Genomic DNA, 22,480 nt, shown 5'->3' on the forward strand with positions numbered 1-22,480 from the left:
CAGTCCGGAAAGCCTTTTATGCATTTCATTTCTCCAACCTGTCTGGCGGGGCTGTGGCTGAGGAAGCTGGTTTATGGTTATTATGCAAACCACTCTCCAGATTTCGCTCACTTGCATGGGCGTGAGTCATCGGCTCCTTTTTTATGTACTGGCAATATGAAAATGTCATACCTCCGTTCGTTTAATCTAATGTAGTCTAATGCACGGTTTATCTTCGAAAATAGAAATACAGATAAAACTAGAATGAAAGTTAAATCTGGTTGATTTTAGTTGATGCTCACGTAACGTGTACTTCCGGTGTCCCACTTCAACGTTAAAGTTTTTAAATTTTTTATTCTAAATAAAATTGCACAAAACACATTGTTGGTTTGTCCTAAAAACCCGTTTTAGATGTAAATTTTGGTATCTCGTCGGATATTATTAAAATAGATATATAATCGGAAGTCTCCTGATACCTTACGTGATGAAAATGGCATACGTGCCATCGACTCCCTTCTCATGTATCTGCATTCCTGCGTATGTGTTTCCTTACAGGTATCAAGTCGGGACTTGTGTTCATGTCTGTGTTTGATTATTGTGGCAGTGCAAATGTCAGTAACATGAACTAAGTCCATGTATGCGCCTGCTATGTACACAGCCGCAAATACCGGAGGAGGAGGAAGTCATTGTTTGTTTTGTGTCATAATTCCGAACAGCACCGGGCTCTTTTCCATATAAGAATAAAAAGGCACATAGTAGGATTTACCTAATAACAATGGCAAAGCAGCAGAAACCATTTCCACGTTATCTTTTCCCTCACGCTGTCCCATCGGGCAGCCAGTAATAATGTGGGTGGGACTAAAGCGTGCATCACCCACGGGTAACACTGATGAACTCTTCTCTGATACTCCGGCTGGGCTACAATGAAACATTTTTGTTACTTTGAATGACTCTTCGCTCTTCGCCCCGTGTGTGGAGCCGCCGTGAGCCGATCCGTGGCTTGAACTTAGCTGACAGTAAGTATGTTTTCAGGCCTATGTCGGACGCATATTTCCATCCGTTGTGCTGTCGCAGTACTGCCGAGTGCGGATTGTCCAGCTGCAAACTCACAGGTAGCGATAAGGAATACACTGATCCTATTAGTGCCGCGCTTAAATGTGTGTTTTGCTCCCAACAGGTGTCTTTATATGGGAAGTTTGTGAACTACACCGAGTCTCTTTGTGGATTGTGGCTGTAATAGGGAAACGGGGAAAGGGTGGAGACGACAAAACTTAGCCTTCAGCTTTTCCAGCCTGGAGTCCTAAATAGACTTTGCTGCTTATAGATGGCGACAAAATAAAAAAGTGATTTTCGTTCGTACAGATTAGGGTGTGTGCTTAAGAAAACTCCATCATCTAATAAGTCAGATGCAGTTATGTTTGTTTTATTCCTCTCTTTGTCTTTCTTTAAGACGTTTTTTTTTTTTTTTTTTAAACACTGACTTTTTGCCCTAACGCTTTAAAAACGTGATCAGACGTACTGTTCTGAGCCACAGCACAGTTTTGGGGGGGGAAATCCTGATGGCATCACCGCAGGGAAATGTTGACTCAGCGCTGTTGTTTCAGTCATGTTGAAGTTGATGACAAACAATTGTCTTCTGTCACTTGGTTGCATGTTTTAGAGTCGGTCCGTAGATTTCCCATACAAATTCATTTTAAAGATCACGTATGCAAAGCACAACTTCCCCTTAATCAAGGGAAGACCAGTTTTTAAATAGGTCAGCTGATGTTCAGGCTGAAGAGCTGATGAATGATATTTAAAAGAAAAATAAAATATGATGGGTATACAAACAAGCAAACAGCTTTAAATAAACAAAAGAAGGTCAGGTTGCACGTGAAGGATTGTCAGAGGTACTCTGCTGCACCTGTACACACACCCAGCTGTGATGTCACATTATACATCATCATTGCAGGGTGTGGCATCCTTATCTCGTTGAGGCCATCAGTGAAAGCTGCATGGAATGAAGCTGCTATGTGAGGTGTGATTGTTTTGCTGATCGTCTCCTAACATCTCCCTTGTATCAGCCAGGTGTCATTGTTTGAGATAACCTCTGGGAGTCAGCAAAGTCAGGAATCTCCTTATCTATCCCCATATCTATAGATTTTCTTCCACTTATTCATTCAATTTCTGGAAGCTGGAGCTTATTCCAGCTGGCACAGGGCCAACAGAGAGAGACAGACAGCCATTCGTAAACAAATTTACACATAACCGCAGTAACTGCATGCCTTTGGACTGTGGAATGAAACTGGAGTACCCAGGGAGAACATACAAACTCCACACAGAAAGTCTCCAACTACATGGCGGATTTGAAGTCACCTCCTGCCTTCTCATTATCCAAACAAACATGAAATATGTTTTAAATTCAACACAGCACTGCTATCAGTGTGTTTGATAGCATTTGTAATTGCTCCAGAGTTGGTACTTCTGAGAGATAAAAATTATCCATTGCACCCCACACATACACACAAACAAAGCCACATTGTTCTTGTCACATAGTGTGTGTTTAAAGGATTACGATCATTGGACTGTCGCTAATAGCTTACCTCTCAGCCAGTCATAGCATTCCGATCAATCTGGCTCATGTTTTATAAAACACAGTGTGGGTATAGTGTAGTATTTACCGTGAAAGTAACCCGAGCAAACAGTGTAGGCAAAGTTTGACTCAGACAGGCGAAATGCAGGGAAATCACGTTAAGTCAACACTTAACACTTCCGTGCTTCAAAATGTAAACAGATAACAGCAGCTAGTTGGGTTTGGTACTTAATGAGAAATATCTGTTTTGGTTTAGTTTTGATCATGTTTACCTCTGTACTGTGCGTCTTGCTTGCTTAGGGGCAAGTGTGAGCAAGTCTTTCTTATGAAAGTATAGCACCTAAAAGTGTGTGGGGAAAAACTGCTGTCTGTATTGGAACACACCAAAGAGCTCACATGTGAGTGCCTTAAAAAGATCCAGCTCCCAAAGTGGAAATAACCAAAAAAAGTCAAAAGTACAAGGTGAAATAGCTAAAATTGAGTATGGCCTTAGCGTGGAGATTTTTTTTCCCACAGCAATTAAAATGTCACTTGTGCTTTCTTGGGAAGCAAAGGTGGGGAAGATCAGTCCTAATGGGAATTACATTCTAAACCAGATTGTTGTTAAGAGAAAAAAAAACTTATATGAATAAAACAAATACACAGTGGTGATTTATATTTAAAAAAAATGGCTGTACAGATGACACATTTGGGATGAATACACTGTGGAAATGTGCAGATCTCTTCAGTATCAGTGCTTTAGTTTCATTACATCCGCAAAAAACAGGGAAGAATCTTGACCACAGAGTGCTGATTATTGCAGTCATCTGTTATGTTCCTTTCGTTTTCAATCTTAGTCTCCTTATTTGTAGATTCCGGTTCACACCTGACACAGTAATTGTGACATGATCTTCAAGTATTATTCTTCCTGAACCTGTTTTTGCTACACATGGTCCTGTGTAGCTTGTAGTGGAAGTGGAAAGTCACGTTTCTGATAAAAAGAATATTAGAATGCAGATGCAGATCATGCTTCTTTCTTTCTTACCCTCATTTCAAACTCTCTCTCCTTAACAGAGACAGGTTCCCTCCCTCCTTTTTCTTAAGCCTTGTTTTCCAGGAAACATTCAGCTATTCTACATTTACCAACATGCAACACAAAAGGTTTCACACACCCTTTTTTTCTCCCAGTAACCGTGTCCTAAACTTCTCATATGTTTTGACATAAACGACTTGCCTAGCAGGTCGCTGCTGCCAAAAATTTCCAGTCTACTTTCTATTTTCAAGCAAGTGATATCTAAAACAGTCTGTTTTTACAGAAGTGATAATGGTGGTTGTCCTTGAATCCCCCCTGTTGAGCAATCATGATATGTCATCATTCTTGAGCATTAGATTCACTTCAAGGTCATGATCACACTGACGGATTTGGCTAAGCATCAAACACTTAAACTGCATCTCTCTGTCTGTTTTACAGCTGACATGTTTATGGTTACAGGACTGCATTATTGCCTTTATTACTGCTTTTCCTACAGAAAATCAGAAGTCAGATACTCTTGCTTTAAAATCCGATTTTGCTATGATCTATATCGTGAGAACAGCCACAGTTTCACATGTCTTCGATCTCTGGACTGTTTTCTTTTGTCTTCTCACCAGGGCATTTGATCATTTGTACAACAGAGCTATGGCCAGTCCAGAGGACGTGATCGAGCCGTTGGCAGAGAGCGCAGCTGCCCAAAGCCTTCTTAGACGACGCTTCTCACACGACTGCCACAATCTGACTAAAGACGAGCTAGATGGCCTCATGTCGCGCAGTGGTGAGAAACGACGAAAATAAATTCAGTTTAAGATAGAAGCTCCCCATTGAGAAACCATTTTTCTTGATTGCTCCAATTTTTCAAATCGCAGAAGGACGTCCTTTCATCGTGGTGCATCGTCTTTCCGAAATAGAAGATGAGGGTATACCTTATTTCATCCCTGATGTTCCTGTTAAATGCAGACTGGACAACACAGAGAAGCACACTAGACGCTCCAGGGTACCTCCATAAACTTATGAAAATACCCTTTACATTGTTTTCTTTTGGGGATACTAATGAATCTTTATAGAAAGCTCTTGATGGGCCCAAAGTGAAAACACACACACTAATGCTGAGTAACAACATACAATCCCATTTTCAATTTTGACTCAGGACATGCTAGGGTTAAGTTTGACTACTTTGCCATGATGACGTTAAGTCATAGTTAAGCGAATGGAGCGATAAAATTACAAAAGAAACTTTATTGCTACTGAGCAGGCTGTTTCAGGGTTTTACAGTGTGCTGTCACTTTGGCCATAAAGGGATCAACATGGCCAGCAGCAGTACTCAGTGGCGATTAAATGGTGCTCACTTGGTAGTAAAGGGCTCAAAGTGTGACAAGAAAATACCCCCCACACCATTACACCTCTACCACCAGCAGCCTGAACCATGGATACAAGGCACCAGAGACAACAACCATGCCACGTTCAAAGTCATTTAAATCAAATTTCTTTCGCATTCAAAATGATTAACAGCAGGATTTCATTTGTGGTGAATTTTATTATGACTGTTGTTGAATGAGTCCTAAAGATAATATTTTATAGATCTGAAACCAACTATATGACCATGAAACAGTCATTCACATTCATTTCTACATAGTCATTTATATTAAGAAGCAGAAGTTCATGGGTATCTTAACAAGTGCTGATATGTAGACGCATTTCATGTCACATTATTTGTTAGTAACTACCTTTCACTCCTAAGTTTTAGTTGGATGGCTCAGTCAGTTTGCATATACTTTCCATATTCTGGTATCCACATTCTCTGATTTTCTTTCTCCCACAGTCCAGAATGGTGAATGTAAGTAGAATTAGAAACTTGTTTCTATGTGTTTTAATCCAATCCACATGCTAAACTTCTTGCCTGATTTGCTTATATCCTCCAGAAACCCAAACTTTTTTTTTTAATCTTAGCTATTTGGGATTAGCTGATTATAAAAACTGTCCGCATGTGGAAACAGTGGGTTTATTTTACAGCACAGTAAAGTGTTTTCAGTGGGAGAAACGTTTAGTTACTCATCCAAGTGACTTCTTCACTGTCCAGATTAACAGAATCAACTTTTTGGAGTCATCTTTTTTATTTTTACAAAGTGTAAAACACTTTATGGAGTAGAATGAAGTAAAATGTGTGTAAAAGCCTAAATGTAATTTCCCCATATGAGGACATAGGGTCTCAGGAGGATATAAAACGAAAAAAAACTTTACGCTACTTCCTGGTTCATCTTTGATCTGAAGCACTTACAAAATGGCAATTAGAAAAGGACTTTGGGTGTCTTGTCTCTTATCTTCCAAATAAGTGATTTAGAGATAAATCCATCTGTCTATTCAAATTGTGGTTTTCTGTCTTACTGGGAACTACGTTTAAGCTGTGGCTGGCAAAACACAGCCCAGTTGCTATGAAAACAAGAGCTAATAAGAAAAATTCTATTCCATTCAAGTCACTCAAATTTTTGGCATTTCGTGCCTCCTGTTTTTCACCACCACACTTATGTTTATGTATGATATCAATGATGTCCCTCCAGGTTAGTATTGGGACCCTGTATACATTGCATCTAACACATGGCCAGTTCCACTGGACTATAAAGAGGAAGTACAAGAACTTTCAGGAGATGCATCGCGACCTTTACAAGCACAAGATGATGCTTCATTTACTGCCTATTGGAAGGTTGGTGTGCTGATCGATTTACCTCTGTGCAACTCGGCCTCTTTCTGTTAATGCAATTGAAATCTAAGTGATTGTTTGTTTTGAGCTTTTTTATGGCAGTTCTCTCAAGCGCTGAATGTTTTTGAATATTCAAATTTTCCTCAAAGATTTGCAAAGGACAGGCAGCAGCTGAGAAATGTGTCGGAGGAAATGCCCAGCCTACATGGAACTGAGCGGGCCAGAAGAACCTCCAGCAAAGTGGTATATAAATCAGTCTTCCACACACTGAACATATTTTGAAGCATCACATAATTTTACAAGTAGCAGCTGGTAAGTAAATTGTAAATATGTGCTCTTCTAATGCAGAAATACCTTGAGGAGTACCTGAATTGTCTACTGGAGAACACATTCTGTAGAAATGATAGCAGCATGGTAAGCATGGGGGAATATTACATACACTACAGTGCAAAAGTCTTAAATCACCCCTCTTCTCTTTATATTTTGCTTTCAAGGAGCCAGACCTCCTTGTCATTTTTCAAGATATTCTTTAAAAATGGCTGAATTTTCATACATTTTCAGTCCGGTCCTTGTACCTGACCATTTGTAGAGAAATGTCTTTTTGTTTGTTAAGACACTTAACGCATATCTATTCATCATTCAAGTACGAAAGAGGCACCTAACCCAAGGGATGAACCAGTGTTGTCTGCACATAACAGACAACTTAATGAATCAGTTTTAAATTGTGTCTTTAGGCAGCCTGTCATAAAAACACATAATTTAATCCACTTTCATAAAATGAATCTACCAAAAATGCCAAAGATGACATAGTTTGACAAGCATGAAATGGTGTTTTTGCAACAACAAAATGATTCCCAAAAAGCTATTAGTCTAAAACTTGGCACGACTGCAGAAAAATACCATCACATTTTGATCCACCATACAATACCCATCTGGAAAGCCTTTATTTGGCAACAGCTTTATTTTTCAGTATGACAATGATCTCAAACACACTGCCAATGCAGCAAAAGCATACGTGGATAGAAAAACCCACAGTGGAACACTCTCAGTCATGAGTTGGACAAAATATGACCAAATATTGACTTTCAAGCTCGTTGGAATTGTACAAAATCTGATTTTCCTGATTTTATAGTGTACTCCCATGTATGTTTGGACAATTATAAATAAATTGTTGTACCTATTTCTAATGTTTCTAGCAAAATAGAAAGAAAAGGGAAGTGGCTCAAGACTTTTCAGTGTACCGTCTCGACATACAAAGTAAATCTCAAGTAAAATGACTGCATTTTGTGTTATATTTGGTTTTGCAGTTGGAGTTCCTCTCCATCAGTCCCCTCTCCTTTGTCTCTGATCTTGGACCCAAGGGCTTGTAAGCAAAACACTGAGCTCATGTGTATTTTAGTGGGAGTGAATAAGGGTATGGCTGATGTTCATTGCATAATATGTCTGATCTTGACTCAGGGAGGGATATATCTTGAAGAGGTCAGGGGGTCACCGAATCCAAGGCCTGAACTGTATAGGCCACCATCAGATCTGCTTCCGCTGGTCACGCCGCTGGCTGGTGGTGAAAGATTCTTTCCTGTTGTACATGAAACGAGATACTGGCAGCATCAACTTCGTGCTGCTGTTTGATCCAGAGTTTAACATGAAAGTGGGTCATGCTGACACAGGCACCAAATATGGAGTCTGCTTTGACAACTATACTCGGTAGGTCAGCTTTGTCTTCGTGTACTGTATGTACTGAGTTTTGCGGGTTTATGCTGTGTTTGTGATGCACGCATCGCCTTTGTGCTTTTAATCAGGAATTTGATTATCAAGTGCAACAGCTATAGACAAAGTCATTGGTGGAGTTATGAAATCAACCGTCTGGCAGAAACATGTGACTTTCTCAAATTGCAACGCTTCGATGGATTCGCTCCACCGCGGGAGAACACGCTCACTAAATGGTCAGTTATGTAGTCTGGCTCATATTTGTAATAATTCCAATAATCTTTTAGGATTTGTCCTCAATTAACCTTTCATTATTTGAAGGTATGTGAATGGAAGTGGCTACTTCGCCGACCTGGCTGATGCTCTCGAACAAGCCAAGGAGGAGATTTTCATCACAGATTGGTGGTAGGTGTCAAAAATGTCTGGATTTTGTGATCAAAATCTTTATGTAACTATAATTTTTCAATATTTTAGTTAAACCTGGAAACGTATTTCCAATGCAGATAATGTGTGGGGGATTTTTTTTGTTTTTTTCCACAGGCTCAGCCCTGAATTGTTCCTAAAGAGACCAGCAACTAACAACTACTGGCGGCTCGATGAGATCCTCAAACGCAAAGCAGTAGGGAGTCTCTCTGTCTTGTTTTGTCACCATCTTGGTTTTTTTTTCTTCTTTTTCAAAATGTATATAAATTGTAGAGTTTTTTTTGAATAACATTACTTTATTTGAACCTCTTTCTGCAGGAAATGGGAGTCAAAGTTTGTGTATTGCTGTACAAAGAGGTGGAGATGGCACTTGGCATCAATAGTGAGCACAGCAAGAGGACTCTAATGAATATGCACCCAAACATCAAGGTCTTTCACTTCTCTGCACAATTTCTTGTACAGTAGTAGGAGAGGAGGGACATAAATAACTGTCAAAAGAGCCCTGAATGTACATTTTAACACCAGTTTTGCCCACTGATCCATCAGGTGATGCGGCATCCTGACCACATGTCTTCTGTGGTGTACCTATGGGCTCACCATGAGAAAATGGTGGCCATTGACCAAACAGTAGCCTTTGTAGGGGGACTTGACCTGGCTTTTGGGAGATGGGATGACAGCCAGTATCACCTAACTGACCTTGGTTTGACAGAGACGACCGACAGGGTAACTGAAGGCAAAACGAGGAACGATGTAGATGTAAGAATGTAGTATTTCTAGCCTATTTATCTATCACCGATTGAGCATGAACATGTTGACAACATTTATTGAAGCACTGTGAACCGTACAGACTGTAATGGATGACTCTGTTATCCAGGGCAATGGTATGGCTGATGGCTCAAAAACATCTGAGCCAGATAAGCAAGGAGAGCAGGACCCACATGATTTGGCTGGTAACACTAAACTGTGGCTTGGCAAAGATTACAATAACTTTATCAAGAGAGACTGGGTCCAGCTGGATAGACCATTTGAAGGTACACTATCTAAATTTCTTTCAGCAGCTCACGCACACACATACACTGACAATGCCTGAACAGAGAGATGAAGGACTTATTTTGGGGGTTTTTTTGCTTCCTTTTCCCCCTCTTTTATCTTGTCAGATAACATTGATCGTACTACACTTCCTCGCATGCCGTGGCGTGACCTGTCTGCAGCTTTTCATGGCAAAGCTGCCAGGGATGTAGCCCGCCACTTCATCCAGCGCTGGAATTTTACCAAGGTCAGACACAAAAGGAAGCTGTGTTAAACAGCAATAGTTTTAACATTGATCTTTATATATCTATATGTATATTGTAAACATCACTTTTGCTTTACAAATGAGTCTATAGGTGTACAAGCTACAGGTTGGTTTAACATTTATACTATAAATATCCAAACTTGTGAAATTAAAACATTGGATTGAAAATAGGTGATCTTTACTAAAACATAGCTTAAAATAATCAGACTCCTGTATTGCTGACTTTGACCTTGTACCCTTTTGTTTTATGTTATCCTGTGTGGTAATATGACTAAGTGCTAAAAACAACCCCATCCCCAACCCTCATCCCTCATGTTTCCTTTAGAAGTATTGCTTAAAAACCTTTAAGCAATACTTTGGAAACATGAGTAACAGGAAAGTGACAAATCTGAAATTGATTCATTTTTTTCTGTCCTCTTTAGATCTTCAAAATCAAGTACAAAGATGACTTCTACCCTTACCTTCTTCCCAAGTCTCATTCCACTGCTGACTCTCTGCCATTCACGGTGCCTGGGTCCATGAAAGCCAAAGTGCAGGTATGTATATTCACACACAGACTCAAGATGACGTCAACATCTGTGTAAATATACCATTTTTAAAGTTTTAGTCTTTTTGCTCACAGATAGGCCCACATATGTGCTACTGTGGTCAGGGTATATTTTAGGTGCTTTAAGATTAAACAGTTCCGGGAATTCCCTGTGGGTAACTACCCACTTCCATGGTCCTCTGAGAAATGCATATTTTTTTCCCAATTTGCTTAAATCACCAGTAGTAACGCTAATGTGATGCGTGAGCCAGCTGGTAGTTTGCAGAGCTACAACAACAGGGGGACTCTGTATCTGGAGCTGTTTGTTTGTTGTGTGTTCCAGGCTGCTGACAACAGCACAGATGTGCAAATTCATGTTATGCAAATTAAATTGTGAATTTTGTTGTCTTTAAAGTAAAACAACATATCATTGCAACTGACCATTTTGTTTATATGCTGTCAATTATACAAGGAGCAAGTAATCTTTATCAGGTTAGTGGCTGTTGGAGGCACAGTGAAAGAGTTAACTCTTTCACTGTGCCTCCAACAACTGCTGATTATAGTCTCCAAAAGCATGAATAAATCAATCAATCATTAGTGCCCAGCATATTCTCACTTATTGCCAAGGATAGCACCCAGGAAAACATACTGGAACCACTTTGGTTGTTGTGGTCCTTTAACTTTGTTGTAATCCAAATTTAATTGATTATAATCACTTAATAAAGCCTAGACTTTTCCATTTGAGAGCAATGTGTTGTTTACACAGCCAGTGTTAGAGTCCTTCTTTAATGACTCTGCTTATGTTTACATAGGTTTTTCAGTTTTCCCTTGTGGTCCAAAGAGCACCTTTTTAGCCCTTTCATACATTGACGTCAAAACACTGACAGGTTAAGATGTGAGCCTTCATGCATATGATGTGACATGACGTTGCTAGATACAATTTTAAATTTAATATTATATTATTATATAATAGTTTTATTCACCACTGCTTACATATTTGCTGCAGAACTGTAGCTGGTTGTAAAACTATCCACAGTTCTGTTTCAGCAATACAGTCATGTGCAAAAGAAAGTGTAACGTCTTTCATTTCTAATGTTTTCTGTAACAAGAGAAACTTCATCATTGCACAGTTATTTAAATGCAATCTCAGATGAACTTCAAAACATGACTTATTACACTGTCATTATTTAGTGAACAAAAATGAAGCCAAAATGAAAAGTGTGAAGTCTGAAGTGTGAAAAACTAAGTACGATCTTACTGCTTCCATAGGAAGTAAGAGGGGAAGTAGCAGCCATGTGCTGCTAATCAAATGCACTTCATTAACTAATCATCAGTAAGTGTGAGCACCTCCAGAAGAGAAGCAAGTTGTTGCTGCCCATCAATCTGGGAAAGTTTTTAAGGTCATTTCCTTACAATCTGAAGTCCATGTTTGTACAGTGACAAAGATTATTCACAAGTGGAAAATATTAAAGATAGCCACCAATCTTCCCAGGAGTGGATGTCCCAGCAAATTCCCTCCAGTGTCAGAGTGTGCAAACTCTACAGGCCTCTGTGAGCATGTTAAATGTTCAAGTTCTTGACAGTACAAGAAAAAGACTGAACAAATAAAGCTTGTTTGGAAATGTTGCTAGGAGAAAGACACTTCTCTCTAAAAAGGCAAGTACATGGCAGCACAACTTAGATTTGCAAAGTTTCACTGTCATTTGGACAGACAAAACCAAAGTGCAGGTGTCTGGCTGCAATCCACAGCGACACATTTAGCATAAACCAAACATGGCAGATCAGACCACACACCTCATACTGTCACACCTCATTGTCATACATGGTGGTGGTGCGGTGATTATTTGGGCTCTTTCTGCAGGCTGGCTTGAACCAGATGATTTTTTTTTTATTATGTCTTATATGTAAAACCTTAGAACTAAAAGAGTGTGTACTCTCATTTGCACAGGACTGTAGGCTTCACACTAGAGCTTGATAGAAACTGGATTCTCCTGCACAGAAGGCCAACCTTGGATATGGGAAAACACAAAGACTTTGCCTCTATCTCCCAGTGCTCATATGAAAGACTTTTTTGTGTCACACAGCTCCAAGCTATAATGACATGGTGTAAAGAAAGCTTTCAACATCACTGTTAAGACGGCAAGAAGAACTGAAAACATGTAGAGTGCACATTAATGAAATGTTGCTGTTGGTCATATGTATACTGTATTCTTATTGAATAATTATTTAAGACCTTAATTGCTGTAAACAAGCCAAGAATGAAAGACCTCCACTGACTTTCACATGAATTTATTCTTTTGTGCTGCCAGGTCAGATCTTACAGGAAATCAGATGGGTATTTCTGTGCTACAACAAAGAGACACTGTTCTAGTGTTGGAAATGCAGCTATTCAGTATTTGCTGGGTTTTTTTTTTTGCTATGGCAGATGGTGGAACAAAAGTAAAGCCTGTAGAACAAAACTACTTCCAACATATTTATCCTGTTTAGTAAAGCCAGAGAAAACAAATGCACTGCCAAGGACAGAGTGGGATTACAAGTGGCAGCATCTCACTTGCAACAGGCTTCATAGGATCTATGGTCCAGAGAGACACCAGCGTAAGCAGCACAACTAGCAGATATCCCCTTAACAGAATAATAGAATAATAATATATTGCTAAAGATGGTGCGTTAGCAACTTTGTGAAGATTCTGGTTTTGTTAGAATATTTCAAAAACAAAATGACAATATGTTAGAACTTTAATCAGTATTTTTAGCCAGTGTTACATGCTTGCACTTTAAAACTGCTCAATCAGTGAGTGTCCAGTAACAGACACTTCTATTGTGGATGGTGGCCTGTAACCATAACCCTTGCTCCCCATTATGTTGTAGCTTTCCTATCAGGTTTTGTAGCTGCTTTATTCAGGTTTCAGGGTCATTGCCTCAGATTACACAATCTGTCTTCAAACTTTAAGAGGTGCGCTCCCTTTTTGTGCATCTGCTCCATTTCTCCAGTTAAGTGTCCTATTAAAATTCATAGAAATGGGAGAATTTACATGTGCAAGGTAATATGATATGTAAGTGTGATTGCAATGGTAATATCCACAGTAATAGTAAAATGACACCACTGAAAAGAGATGATAATATATGCATGATTTATAAGTATATCCAGTGCTAAGTTGAACTTTTGGGGTTTTCTCAGGTGCTGCGCTCTGCTGATCGTTGGTCAACTGGAACCTGTGAGAGCTCAATCCATAACGCCTACATCGACACCATCAAGAAGAGTGAACACTACATCTACATCGAGGTAATTAAGATTAACATTGTAGCATTTTACAGATAAATGTACATCTTTAAGCAGGCAGTGTATCACCCTGTCTAAACCATATTAAGGGTTGCTGTGCCTTAATATGGTTTAGACAGCAGTGATACAGTCAGGGCTCCCATTGGGACAAAATTGTCACCGTAATCTCAAATATGTTGCCCAAGAATAGGCTCTGATTTGGAAAAAAACAAATCTGTTTACCAGCATGCCTACCGTAATGACTTTTCCTGAATCTGAGTGTATCCGAAGCTCACTTTCTTCCTTGCCAGCTACCTGCTAGCTTTGGCCCTCACCTCATACTGAGCCACCATCTGCCTTGCCTCTGCCCTTAGAACCAGTTCTTCATCAGCTGTTCCGACAAGAAGACTGTCCATAATGGCATTGGTGATGCAATCGTGAATCGAATTCTGCGTGCCTACAGGTATGATTTGAGTGTGCTCGTTTTTTAACTTTTGTCTATTGTCTTTCAGAGGCGCTGTGTACAAAATGCATTCATTAAATATGTTTTGTACCAGATTTAGCTACTCGCTAATTTCCATCTGCAGTCCCTGGGCAGTTTAAGAAGCAGAAGTAGTTAAATTCTATCAGCTCAGACACACATACAACAGTTACAAGTTACAAGTGTTTCTTACTTGTTGGCTGGTGCCGGTAGCATCCCATGAAGGAGCAGTGGCCATCTTCAGCTAAAATACTCATTTTTAACTTGTAACGATGTGTCACAGTGGCTGTCAATCATTAGTGTATGCTCTGCCCATGCCCCGCCCCCTTGACACACACCCACAACACAAAATCAGGGTCAAAAGTTTTAAAGTGAAAAAAAAGACCTGAAACTGAAATTTTTTTAATTTGAAACAGAAAATAAAATTTGAAGCTGAAAAAAAGAAACAAATAATTTATTCCAAGTTTTTTTTTTTTATATCAAAAAGAATTTCAACCTCAAATCACCTTTTTGAAATGAGTAAAACTTTTGACCCTGATTTAGCTCCATACTTTATAATTCAGCAGAAACTTGTTCAGGGTCCTTGTATGCCATCAGATTTATCTTGCGCTTTTTTCCATATTGCATTGAAATCTTTAGAAAATTTGTGGCTTTAAAGCAGCAGTTTGTGAAAGAGGTTAAGACAAGACATGTAAGAACAGGGCACAGAAAATGAAAATATCAATGAGGTGCTGGTAAACTGGGTTACACAATTGAAACAAAATGTTTAGTTCAAAGAAATAACAAAACCAAATAGAAATATATTAGACCCCATCTTTTATCTGCATAGTACAATGTACAGTGTTGATGTTGTGTGTTTTTTGGGGGGTTTTTTTCAGAGAAAAGAAGAAGTACAGGGTGTATGTGGTGGTGCCTCTGCTTCCTGGATTTGAAGGAGACATCAGTACAGGAGGTGGAAATGCCATTCAAGCTATTCTGCACTTCACTTACAGGTGAGAGCCTTTTCCGCCCATTAGCACTCTGCACTCAGCCCACACACATCAGCAAGCACTACAACTTATGAAAGCCACTGTAAAAACAAGACTTCTCAGCTTTGTCTGGGGTAAAGACATATTTCTGATCGAGTAGAAATGTCGCTGATAGAAAGTGCGTAAGACATGTCAATAAAACTGGTAATGGAAAGTTGGGTTAGCTACCATGCGTGTAAGGTTTCTATCAATCAACTGGTCCAACTGGAATAGAGCATATCGAGTCATATTACAGATACATTGAGTGATGTTGCTTAATAAGCTATGTCAGCATGTTGTTATTGCCAGAATGCAGCATGGCCATGTTATGGTTTCACTATCATCCATCACATTTCCAAATCTGCCTTTGATGTTATGCCCAGAAGTGTACTCTCTGTATATGCTCTAGATATTTTTGGTTTATTTTGTGAGATTCCTAAATTATTCCCCTTACACTGGCTGACTTTCTTAATGTAAGGTTTTATTCTGTCATCCTAGGACCATGTGCCGAGGGGAGTTCTCCATCCTGTCGAGACTAAGCGAATGTAAGTTTTTTGTCACTTACCTGCTTTGTTAGACCTCGGAAATCAGCCTGACATCAGCCTTTGCTGCCTTGCTAACATGCATCTTTCCTTCTCCTCGAGTTTTTCCTTTAAATTGACTCTACTGGTCTTCATTTCACATCATCTCATGTAAATAATGCGATTCTGCTATTGCCTGCAGTGAAGGATCAGTGGACAGAGTACATCACACTGTGCGGATTGAGGACGCATGCCCAGCTCTCCGAGTCACCTGTCACAGAGCTCATCTATGTTCACAGCAAGACCCTCATTGCTGATGACCGCTGCTATATCATTGGTGAGTCACCGCTGGGCATTCAAGGATGGATTATAATTCTGACCTTGAGTCATCACTGAGTTTCATGACAAAATGATGATGACAGAATACTGCCTGCAGCTTATATGTTTTTTCAATATGTTTGTGGCATTCAGTGCAACAATAAAACTCAATCGATACATGTTATATGTAGTTTAGTAGCACCTATAACTGTAGAATATGGATATGAACAAATACAGTCATTTATAAACAAAAAGATTTAAAAAAAAATAAGAGGGTTACTTACTTCTTTATTTCATTGTTTAGCCTTACACTCTTTAAGATTTTAGACTTACTCCATATGAATATGCAGAAGTCTTTGTGGGATGAACAGAAGGATTGCATTTGCTTAAATGTGCTCTGGAACCCACTGGCTATTGATGACTGTTTGCTTTGTATTACCTTTTAAAAAGATTTATCTGAATTCTTAAAGGTACAGTGAAGTTGTTTTTTGAGTTTGTTTAACAGAAAAAAAAGAATGTTATACTTAAGAATATACTTATAAATATTGATTAGTGTGTAAGTACGTTTTCCGACAAACTGATGCGTTCTCATAAATGTAATCCATTAAAAATGCATAGAAGTGGCCAGTAATCTATGGAAGTTAACCGTGTTACCCCACCCTCTTGAATACAGTGGCTCAGATGAACATCGCCGTCCCGCTTAATCATGTTTTATGTATGTTGGTAGAGACGGCCACATACACAGTACACCAAAGGTGGAGGAGAAGTAAACTCATAGGTGTGGAGGCAAATGTCATTTATGTCTGCACCTTTAGACTCAAGAAGGTATGAAGGATCGTACGTTTTTTTTATCTCCTGAACTGAAGTCAGTGCTCTAATAAAAAAACATGAATGAACAGTCGTATTTAATCTCAAAACTATTGCAGTTACTTACTGTCAGCAGATTAGACATGCGATCCTCCAATCTCTGGAGAGCTGATAACAAGCCAACTAAATGGCAACAACAGCTGGTTATGCTAACATTATGCTAGCTAATGTTAGGCTCGAGTGTCCCAAAGATAAAGAGTCTGAATACATTTTCACACTGTATGAAAGTATCCGAGGCCGAAAATGTTAGATCGACTTCAAAGAAAGTTTCACTAACAGCAGCTAACAGCGGCAAAAAAAGTTCAGGATGTCCTCAGCAACTCGCCTCAGAATCTCTGTCATCAGACAGATTTGAGCTTTACAGACTCATGCTGTCATATTGGACTCCTTTTCACAAAATTTTACAGCCTCCTCCAGAGTAAATAGACGTGAATGCATTGGAGATTAATCTGCTAAACATTGGATGGCTTCACAAATACAGGGAGTGCAGAATTATTAGGCAAATGAGTATTTTGTCCACATCATCCTCTTCATGCATGTTGTCTTACTCCAAGCTGTATAGGCTCGAAAGCCTACTACCAATTAAGCATATTAGGTGATGTGCATCTCTCTAATGAGAAGGGGTGTGGTCTAATGACATCAACACCCTATATCAGGTGTGCATAATTATTAGGCAACTTCCTTTCCTTTGGCAAAATGGGTCAAAAGAAGGACTTGACAGGCTCAGAAAAGTCAAAAATAGTGAGATATCTTGCAGAGGGATGCAGCAGTCTTAAAATTGCAAAGCTTCTGAAGCGTGATCATCGAACAATCGAGCGTTTCATTCAAAATAGTCAACAGGGTCGCAAGAAGCGTGTGGAAAAACCAAGGCGCAAAATAACTGCCCATGAACTGAGAAAAGTCAAGCGTGCAGCTGCCAAGATGCCACTTGCCACCAGTTTGGCCATATTTCAGAGCTGCAACATCACTGGAGTGCCCAAAAGCACAAGGTGTGCAATACTCAGAGACATGGCCAAGGTAAGAAAGGCTGAAAGACGACCACCACTGAACAAGACACACAAGCTGAAACGTCAAGACTGGGCCAAGAAATATCTCAAGACTGATTTTTCTAAGGTTTTATGGACTGATGAAATGAGAGTGAGTCTTGATGGGCCAGATGGATGGGCCCGTGGCTGGATTGGTAAAGGGCAGAGAGCTCCAGTCCAACTCAGACGCCAGCAAGGTGGAGGTGGAGTACTGGTTTGGGTTGGTATCATCAAAGATGAGCTTGTGGGGCCTTTTCGGGTTGAGGATGGAGTCAAGCTCAACTCCCAGTCCTACTGCCAGTTTCTGGAAGACACCTTCTTCAAGCAGTGGTACAGGAAGAAGTCTGCATCCTTCAAGAAAACATGATTTTCATGCAGGACAATGCTCCATCACACGCGTCCAAGTACTCCACAGCGTGGCTGGCAAGAAAGGGTATAAAAGAAGAAAAACTAATGACATGGCCTCCTTGTTCACCTGATCTGAACCCCATTGAGAACCTGTGGTCCATCATCAAATGTGAGATTTACAATGAGGGAAAACAGTACACCTCTCTGAACAGTGTCTGGGAGGCTGTGGTTGCTGCTGCACGCAATGTTGATGGTGAACAGATCAAAACACTGACAGAATCCATGGATGGCAGGCTTCTGAGTGTCCTTGCAAAGAAAGGTGGCTATATTGGTCGCTGATTTGTTTTTGTTTTGTTTTTGAATGTCAGAAATGTATATTTGTGAATGTGGAGATGTTATATTGGTTTCACTGGTAAAAATAAATAATTGAAATGGGTATATATTTGTTTTTTGTTAAGTTGCCTAATAATTATGCACAGTAATAGTCACCTGCACACACAGATATCCCCCTAAAATAGCTAAAACTAAACACAAACTAAAAACTACTTCCAAAAACATTCAGCTTTGATATTAATGAGTTTTTTGGGTTCATTGAGAACATGGTTGTTGTTCAATAATAAAATTATTCCTCAAAAATACAACTTGCCTAATAATTCTGCACTCCCTGTACAGCCAGCACTGAAATCTTAAATATTGAAAGTTTAAGGCATACATTTTTATTTGATGTTTCTCATTATATTCTGTACACCATAAAGGTTGTCAGCTATAGGTTCTATGTTTGGATTTTTTTGGGGGGGGGGTTGGCACTTAATACATCAAAAAAGATAAACAAAATGTTCCATAAAACAGAACTAGAGAAAAAAAGCAGCACTTATTTTAAGTATAGCTAAAATCTTTGCTGAGTACTTTTTTTATTTTTTTTATTTTTTACATGAATCATGCCTCTTAATGGACAGATTGTAAATGCTTGTACTGTCCCTTTGTGCTCCAGGATCAGCCAACATAAATGACCGCAGCATGCTGGGCAACCGAGACAGTGAGTTGGCAGTATTTGTGGAAGATGAAGAGAGGGTCCCATCCATAATGGGAGGGGAGGAATACCAGGCAGGACCACTGACACTCGCTCTACGCAAAGAGTGCTTCAGGTCAGGGCAAAAACCTTTTGATGACTTTTTAGCAACTTACAGTTTAAAGTAGTGCTTGCTACCAGGTATAAATGAGAACAAGTGAGACATATAAGTATAGGGTCTTCTTTTTACCAACAGACAAGCAAAAATATTTGCATGCATGGGAAACCTGTGCAGTTTTGTGATTGCTTAACCATATTGTTTCTGTTATTTGAATACTTTTGGCCTTTTCTCCGCTTTACCAGGGTTCTTGTTGGAGCTGCTTCAGACCCCAGTATCAATATTGATGATCCAATCAGTGATGAGTTCTTCTTCTTGGTTTGGAATGAGACAGCTAAAAAGAATGTCAACATTTATGACAAGGTGTGGATTGAACCAAAACTTTTTTTTTTTTTACATTTCTAATTGTATCAACATGTATTTTCACTTCTCTCACCACTTTTTGTTCTTCTTGGCTCTCTGGCCCTACTGTACCACAGGTGTTCAGGTGCCTGCCCTGCAACAAAGTCCGTAGCATGCAAGACCTGAAGGACTATTCGAATGTGGCTTGCCTCTGCGAGACAGACCCTAAGCAGGCCAAAGAGGAACTAAAGGCCATCCGAGGACTGCTGGTCCATTTCCCCTTAAAGTTCCTGTGTGAGGAAAACTTGCTGCCTCCACGGAACACTAAAGAAGGCATGGCTCCTTCAGAGCTGTGGACATAAGCAGCAGCTCAGCCAGGTTCAGACCACTACATGACAGTGCAACAAATGCTGTACTGCGGCCATCTTTCTTGTCGTTCTAGTTCACCTAATAGTCAGCACAGGACACAAAAGTAGTTATAGCACCAGCACTTGAATGGTGAGAGGTGGAGGTGGAGTGAGGTAGAGAGGTGTTACCCTCACCAAAATTTATTAATGATCCAGTTATGATTACTTTGTCTTTTTGACTGACAATGGGCTAATGTGACTGACGTAGCCACTGACATGCAAATTTTACAATGATCTGTCTATATTAGGTTGTGCTGACCAATTTGTTTGTGATGTCTGCTTTATAATGTGTTCAGTGCGATCTGATCTGCATGTCTGGCGGCGGTGCAGAGCACAGATAAATGAATGTATGAGTCAGGAGAGGATTGCAAGGTTGTATTAGAAACCAAGCATCTCACATGATCTGGGAACATAGTGTACATTTATTGGTGCACGATTTTTGGGTGGGTGGGTGACTCTCTCTCTCTCTCTCTCCCTCTCCCTCTCTCTCTCACTCGCTCCCTCTGAGGCTTCACCTCTCACTGCAGTGCCAGAAAATCTGTCAGAACATTTGTGGTTGTTATGGTGACGGATATAAAGAGATGACTGGATTGTAGCTGAAATAAAGACTGGATAGGGCAGAATAGGGAGAGTGCTGATAAGAGGTACAACTTACTAAATCAGGATGGTGCACTGGGAAAATGGAAGCTAATATTCTGCTAGGGCTGCTGACCATTTCTGGATATATGATCAGGTGGCAAAACTGTGAGAGGGGAAAGAAAAGCAGAACAAGATAATTAAAGGGTGTTAGGTTGATTTCCTGCTAATTGTTGCATTTTTTTTAAGTTTCCATGACACCCTAGTGAATTTTTTATTTTTTTTCACCATGCTGTCGACAGTCCAGAACAGAACATTCCACTGCCCACTTGAGACCACTGAATATCTCAGCTATTTTTATGTTGCGTCCAGCATCTTTCATGTGTACCGTATGTTACATTTGCTCACAGACATAGCGGTTTGTGCAGGTGCACGCTCACTTGAGTTGTGACGTGATGTCGTTTTCACGTTCTCACTGATTGCCATTTTGGGGCATCACAGGGCTATTTTTTTTGAAATGTCATTCCCTTGAGCTGTGACCAAGCCGTGACTGCTGTTGGGAAGTCTTTAAATGTCTTCCACTGGATACATTTGTAGCATTGCTGGTGAAAATAGACAGGAAACCTTCCCTCTTTTGTGTCATTGCATTGACTGAGATATCCTGTAATAATACAGCAGTAAGGTACAGTATGTGCCTTAGAAAAACAGGAATTGGATTCTAAGGGTTGATGGAAAACCAAGGCGAGGGGGAATGTACATTTTTCTGCAACTTTAGATTGTGCATTCAGGCAAAACTGTAACTCTTTTTCAATATTTGAGCGCTGGGCCAAGTTTTAATTACATGCACTTTCATCACAAGTTTTTTACAGCAACAAACAGCAGAAGGGGACATAAAGGCCAGTCTGTAAAACTTGTGAATGGGACTCTGTTTTATATTCCCAGCCTTGTGCTAGTGTTATGACTACTGTGTGTGTGTGTGTGTTCTGGAGGGGGGTTGAGCCCTGGCACATGTTTCTTTTAAAAAGACCAGATAAAAGATGACCCGGAACAATGCAATGACAGCAAATCACAGTTAAGTGAATAATGCAGACTGTCGTATGAGCTTCTGACACACACCTATGAGTGAACAACATTACCTGGGTGGTTCCACTGCAAAGCTGTCTGTGAATGCGACAGGTGCCCCATGCGACCAAGTCTACATGAAGTGTCTCTCACAGGATTGTTGTTCAATTAAAGCATCTGTGTTTAGAAATATGAATACTTACCTATGTAAGATATTAAAAGACACTAGAAGCCCTTCCATATATGTATTTGCTACCCTGTTTCTTGCGGCCCAAAGTGGTTGTCTTAACTGGTGTTCCTTTTAAGTTCTGCAGAAATGCCTGTAATATACCGAAAAGTGACCTTATACTGTTTGAATGTATTGTAAAATACATGAATTGTATTTTTAAAAGACCAATAATCAGCATTCCCAAACCACTTTTATGAATTTATTACTCATTGAAATGTGTTTGTGTTCGTCCCTGAGAGTCACTGTGTGAAACCTTGTCTCTGTAGATCAATGTCATTACCTTATAATTACCAATGTATAGGGTTACTAACACTCAGGGGTAGAGAGCGATGACGAATATTCTTAGTCTTGTTAGTGCAGTTATGAGCAACTTGTATTTTACTCTGTTTTTTTTAACATGAACTTGTTTTTTGTGGCTCCGAATATCTACTCTATTTGAAAAATGGACTTTTTTCAGCCTTCTCTTGTATTACTTTTGTAAACGTTAGTGCTTTTTAAAAAAGTAAAGACTGCATTCAAACTGGATTTAATATTTAAAAAAATAAAATTTTCAAATGTAGTGTATCAGCATGCATTTCTATTCTGTATGAAATCTTAATGCAACTAAAATGACTGTTTAGACGTGTCTATCACATGGCAAGAGAAACAGAAAAGGGGAAATGTTAATTGTTTATATCTAAACTACTTTTGTCACCATGGA

General features: G+C 39.6%; 1 protein-coding gene across 3 annotated transcripts; it reads left to right on the top strand.

The window, feature by feature from the left end:
• Positions 1-787: 787 nt before the first annotated feature.
• Positions 788-22,339, top strand: pld2 (phospholipase D2). Of its 3 annotated transcripts, none has more exons than XM_039617880.1 (25): positions 788-995; positions 4,205-4,341; positions 4,433-4,560; positions 5,386-5,400; positions 6,122-6,264; positions 6,411-6,504; positions 6,610-6,675; positions 7,569-7,627; positions 7,720-7,965; positions 8,061-8,204; positions 8,290-8,373; positions 8,509-8,587; positions 8,710-8,820; positions 8,938-9,147; positions 9,266-9,422; positions 9,549-9,667; positions 10,108-10,221; positions 13,390-13,494; positions 13,845-13,933; positions 14,830-14,943; positions 15,457-15,503; positions 15,682-15,816; positions 19,029-19,182; positions 19,410-19,527; positions 19,644-22,339. In XM_039617880.1, the coding sequence occupies exons 2-25, from the start codon at positions 4,209-4,211 to the stop codon at positions 19,866-19,868; spliced, it is 2,889 nt and encodes a 962-aa protein (XP_039473814.1). In that variant the 5' UTR covers positions 788-995; positions 4,205-4,208; the 3' UTR covers positions 19,869-22,339. The 3 variants fall into 3 exon arrangements, with proteins under 3 accessions (XP_039473814.1, XP_031608333.1, XP_031608334.1); XM_031752473.2 differs by having other exon boundaries at positions 790-995; positions 4,181-4,341; XM_031752474.2 differs by lacking the exon at positions 5,386-5,400 and having other exon boundaries at positions 791-995; positions 4,181-4,341.
• The last annotated feature ends 141 nt before the right edge of the window (positions 22,340-22,480 follow it).

Source organism: Oreochromis aureus, linkage group 10, assembly GCF_013358895.1.
Source record: "Oreochromis aureus strain Israel breed Guangdong linkage group 10, ZZ_aureus, whole genome shotgun sequence".
Classification (NCBI taxonomy): Eukaryota; Metazoa; Chordata; class Actinopteri; order Cichliformes; family Cichlidae; genus Oreochromis; species Oreochromis aureus.

What these genes read in the sequence shown, in the direction of transcription:
- pld2 (XM_039617880.1), top strand. Translation starts at nt 4,209, where the DNA reads ATGGCCAGTCCAGAGGACGTGATCGAGCCGTTGGCAGAGAGCGCAGCT. An exon ending in AGATCCTCAAACGCAAAGCA is followed by an intron (nt 8,588 to 8,709) that starts GTAGGGAGTCTC and finishes CTCTTTCTGCAG; the next exon opens with GAAATGGGAGTCAAAGTTTG. An exon ending in CCATGAAAGCCAAAGTGCAG is followed by an intron (nt 10,222 to 13,389) that starts GTATGTATATTC and finishes GGGTTTTCTCAG; the next exon opens with GTGCTGCGCTCTGCTGATCG.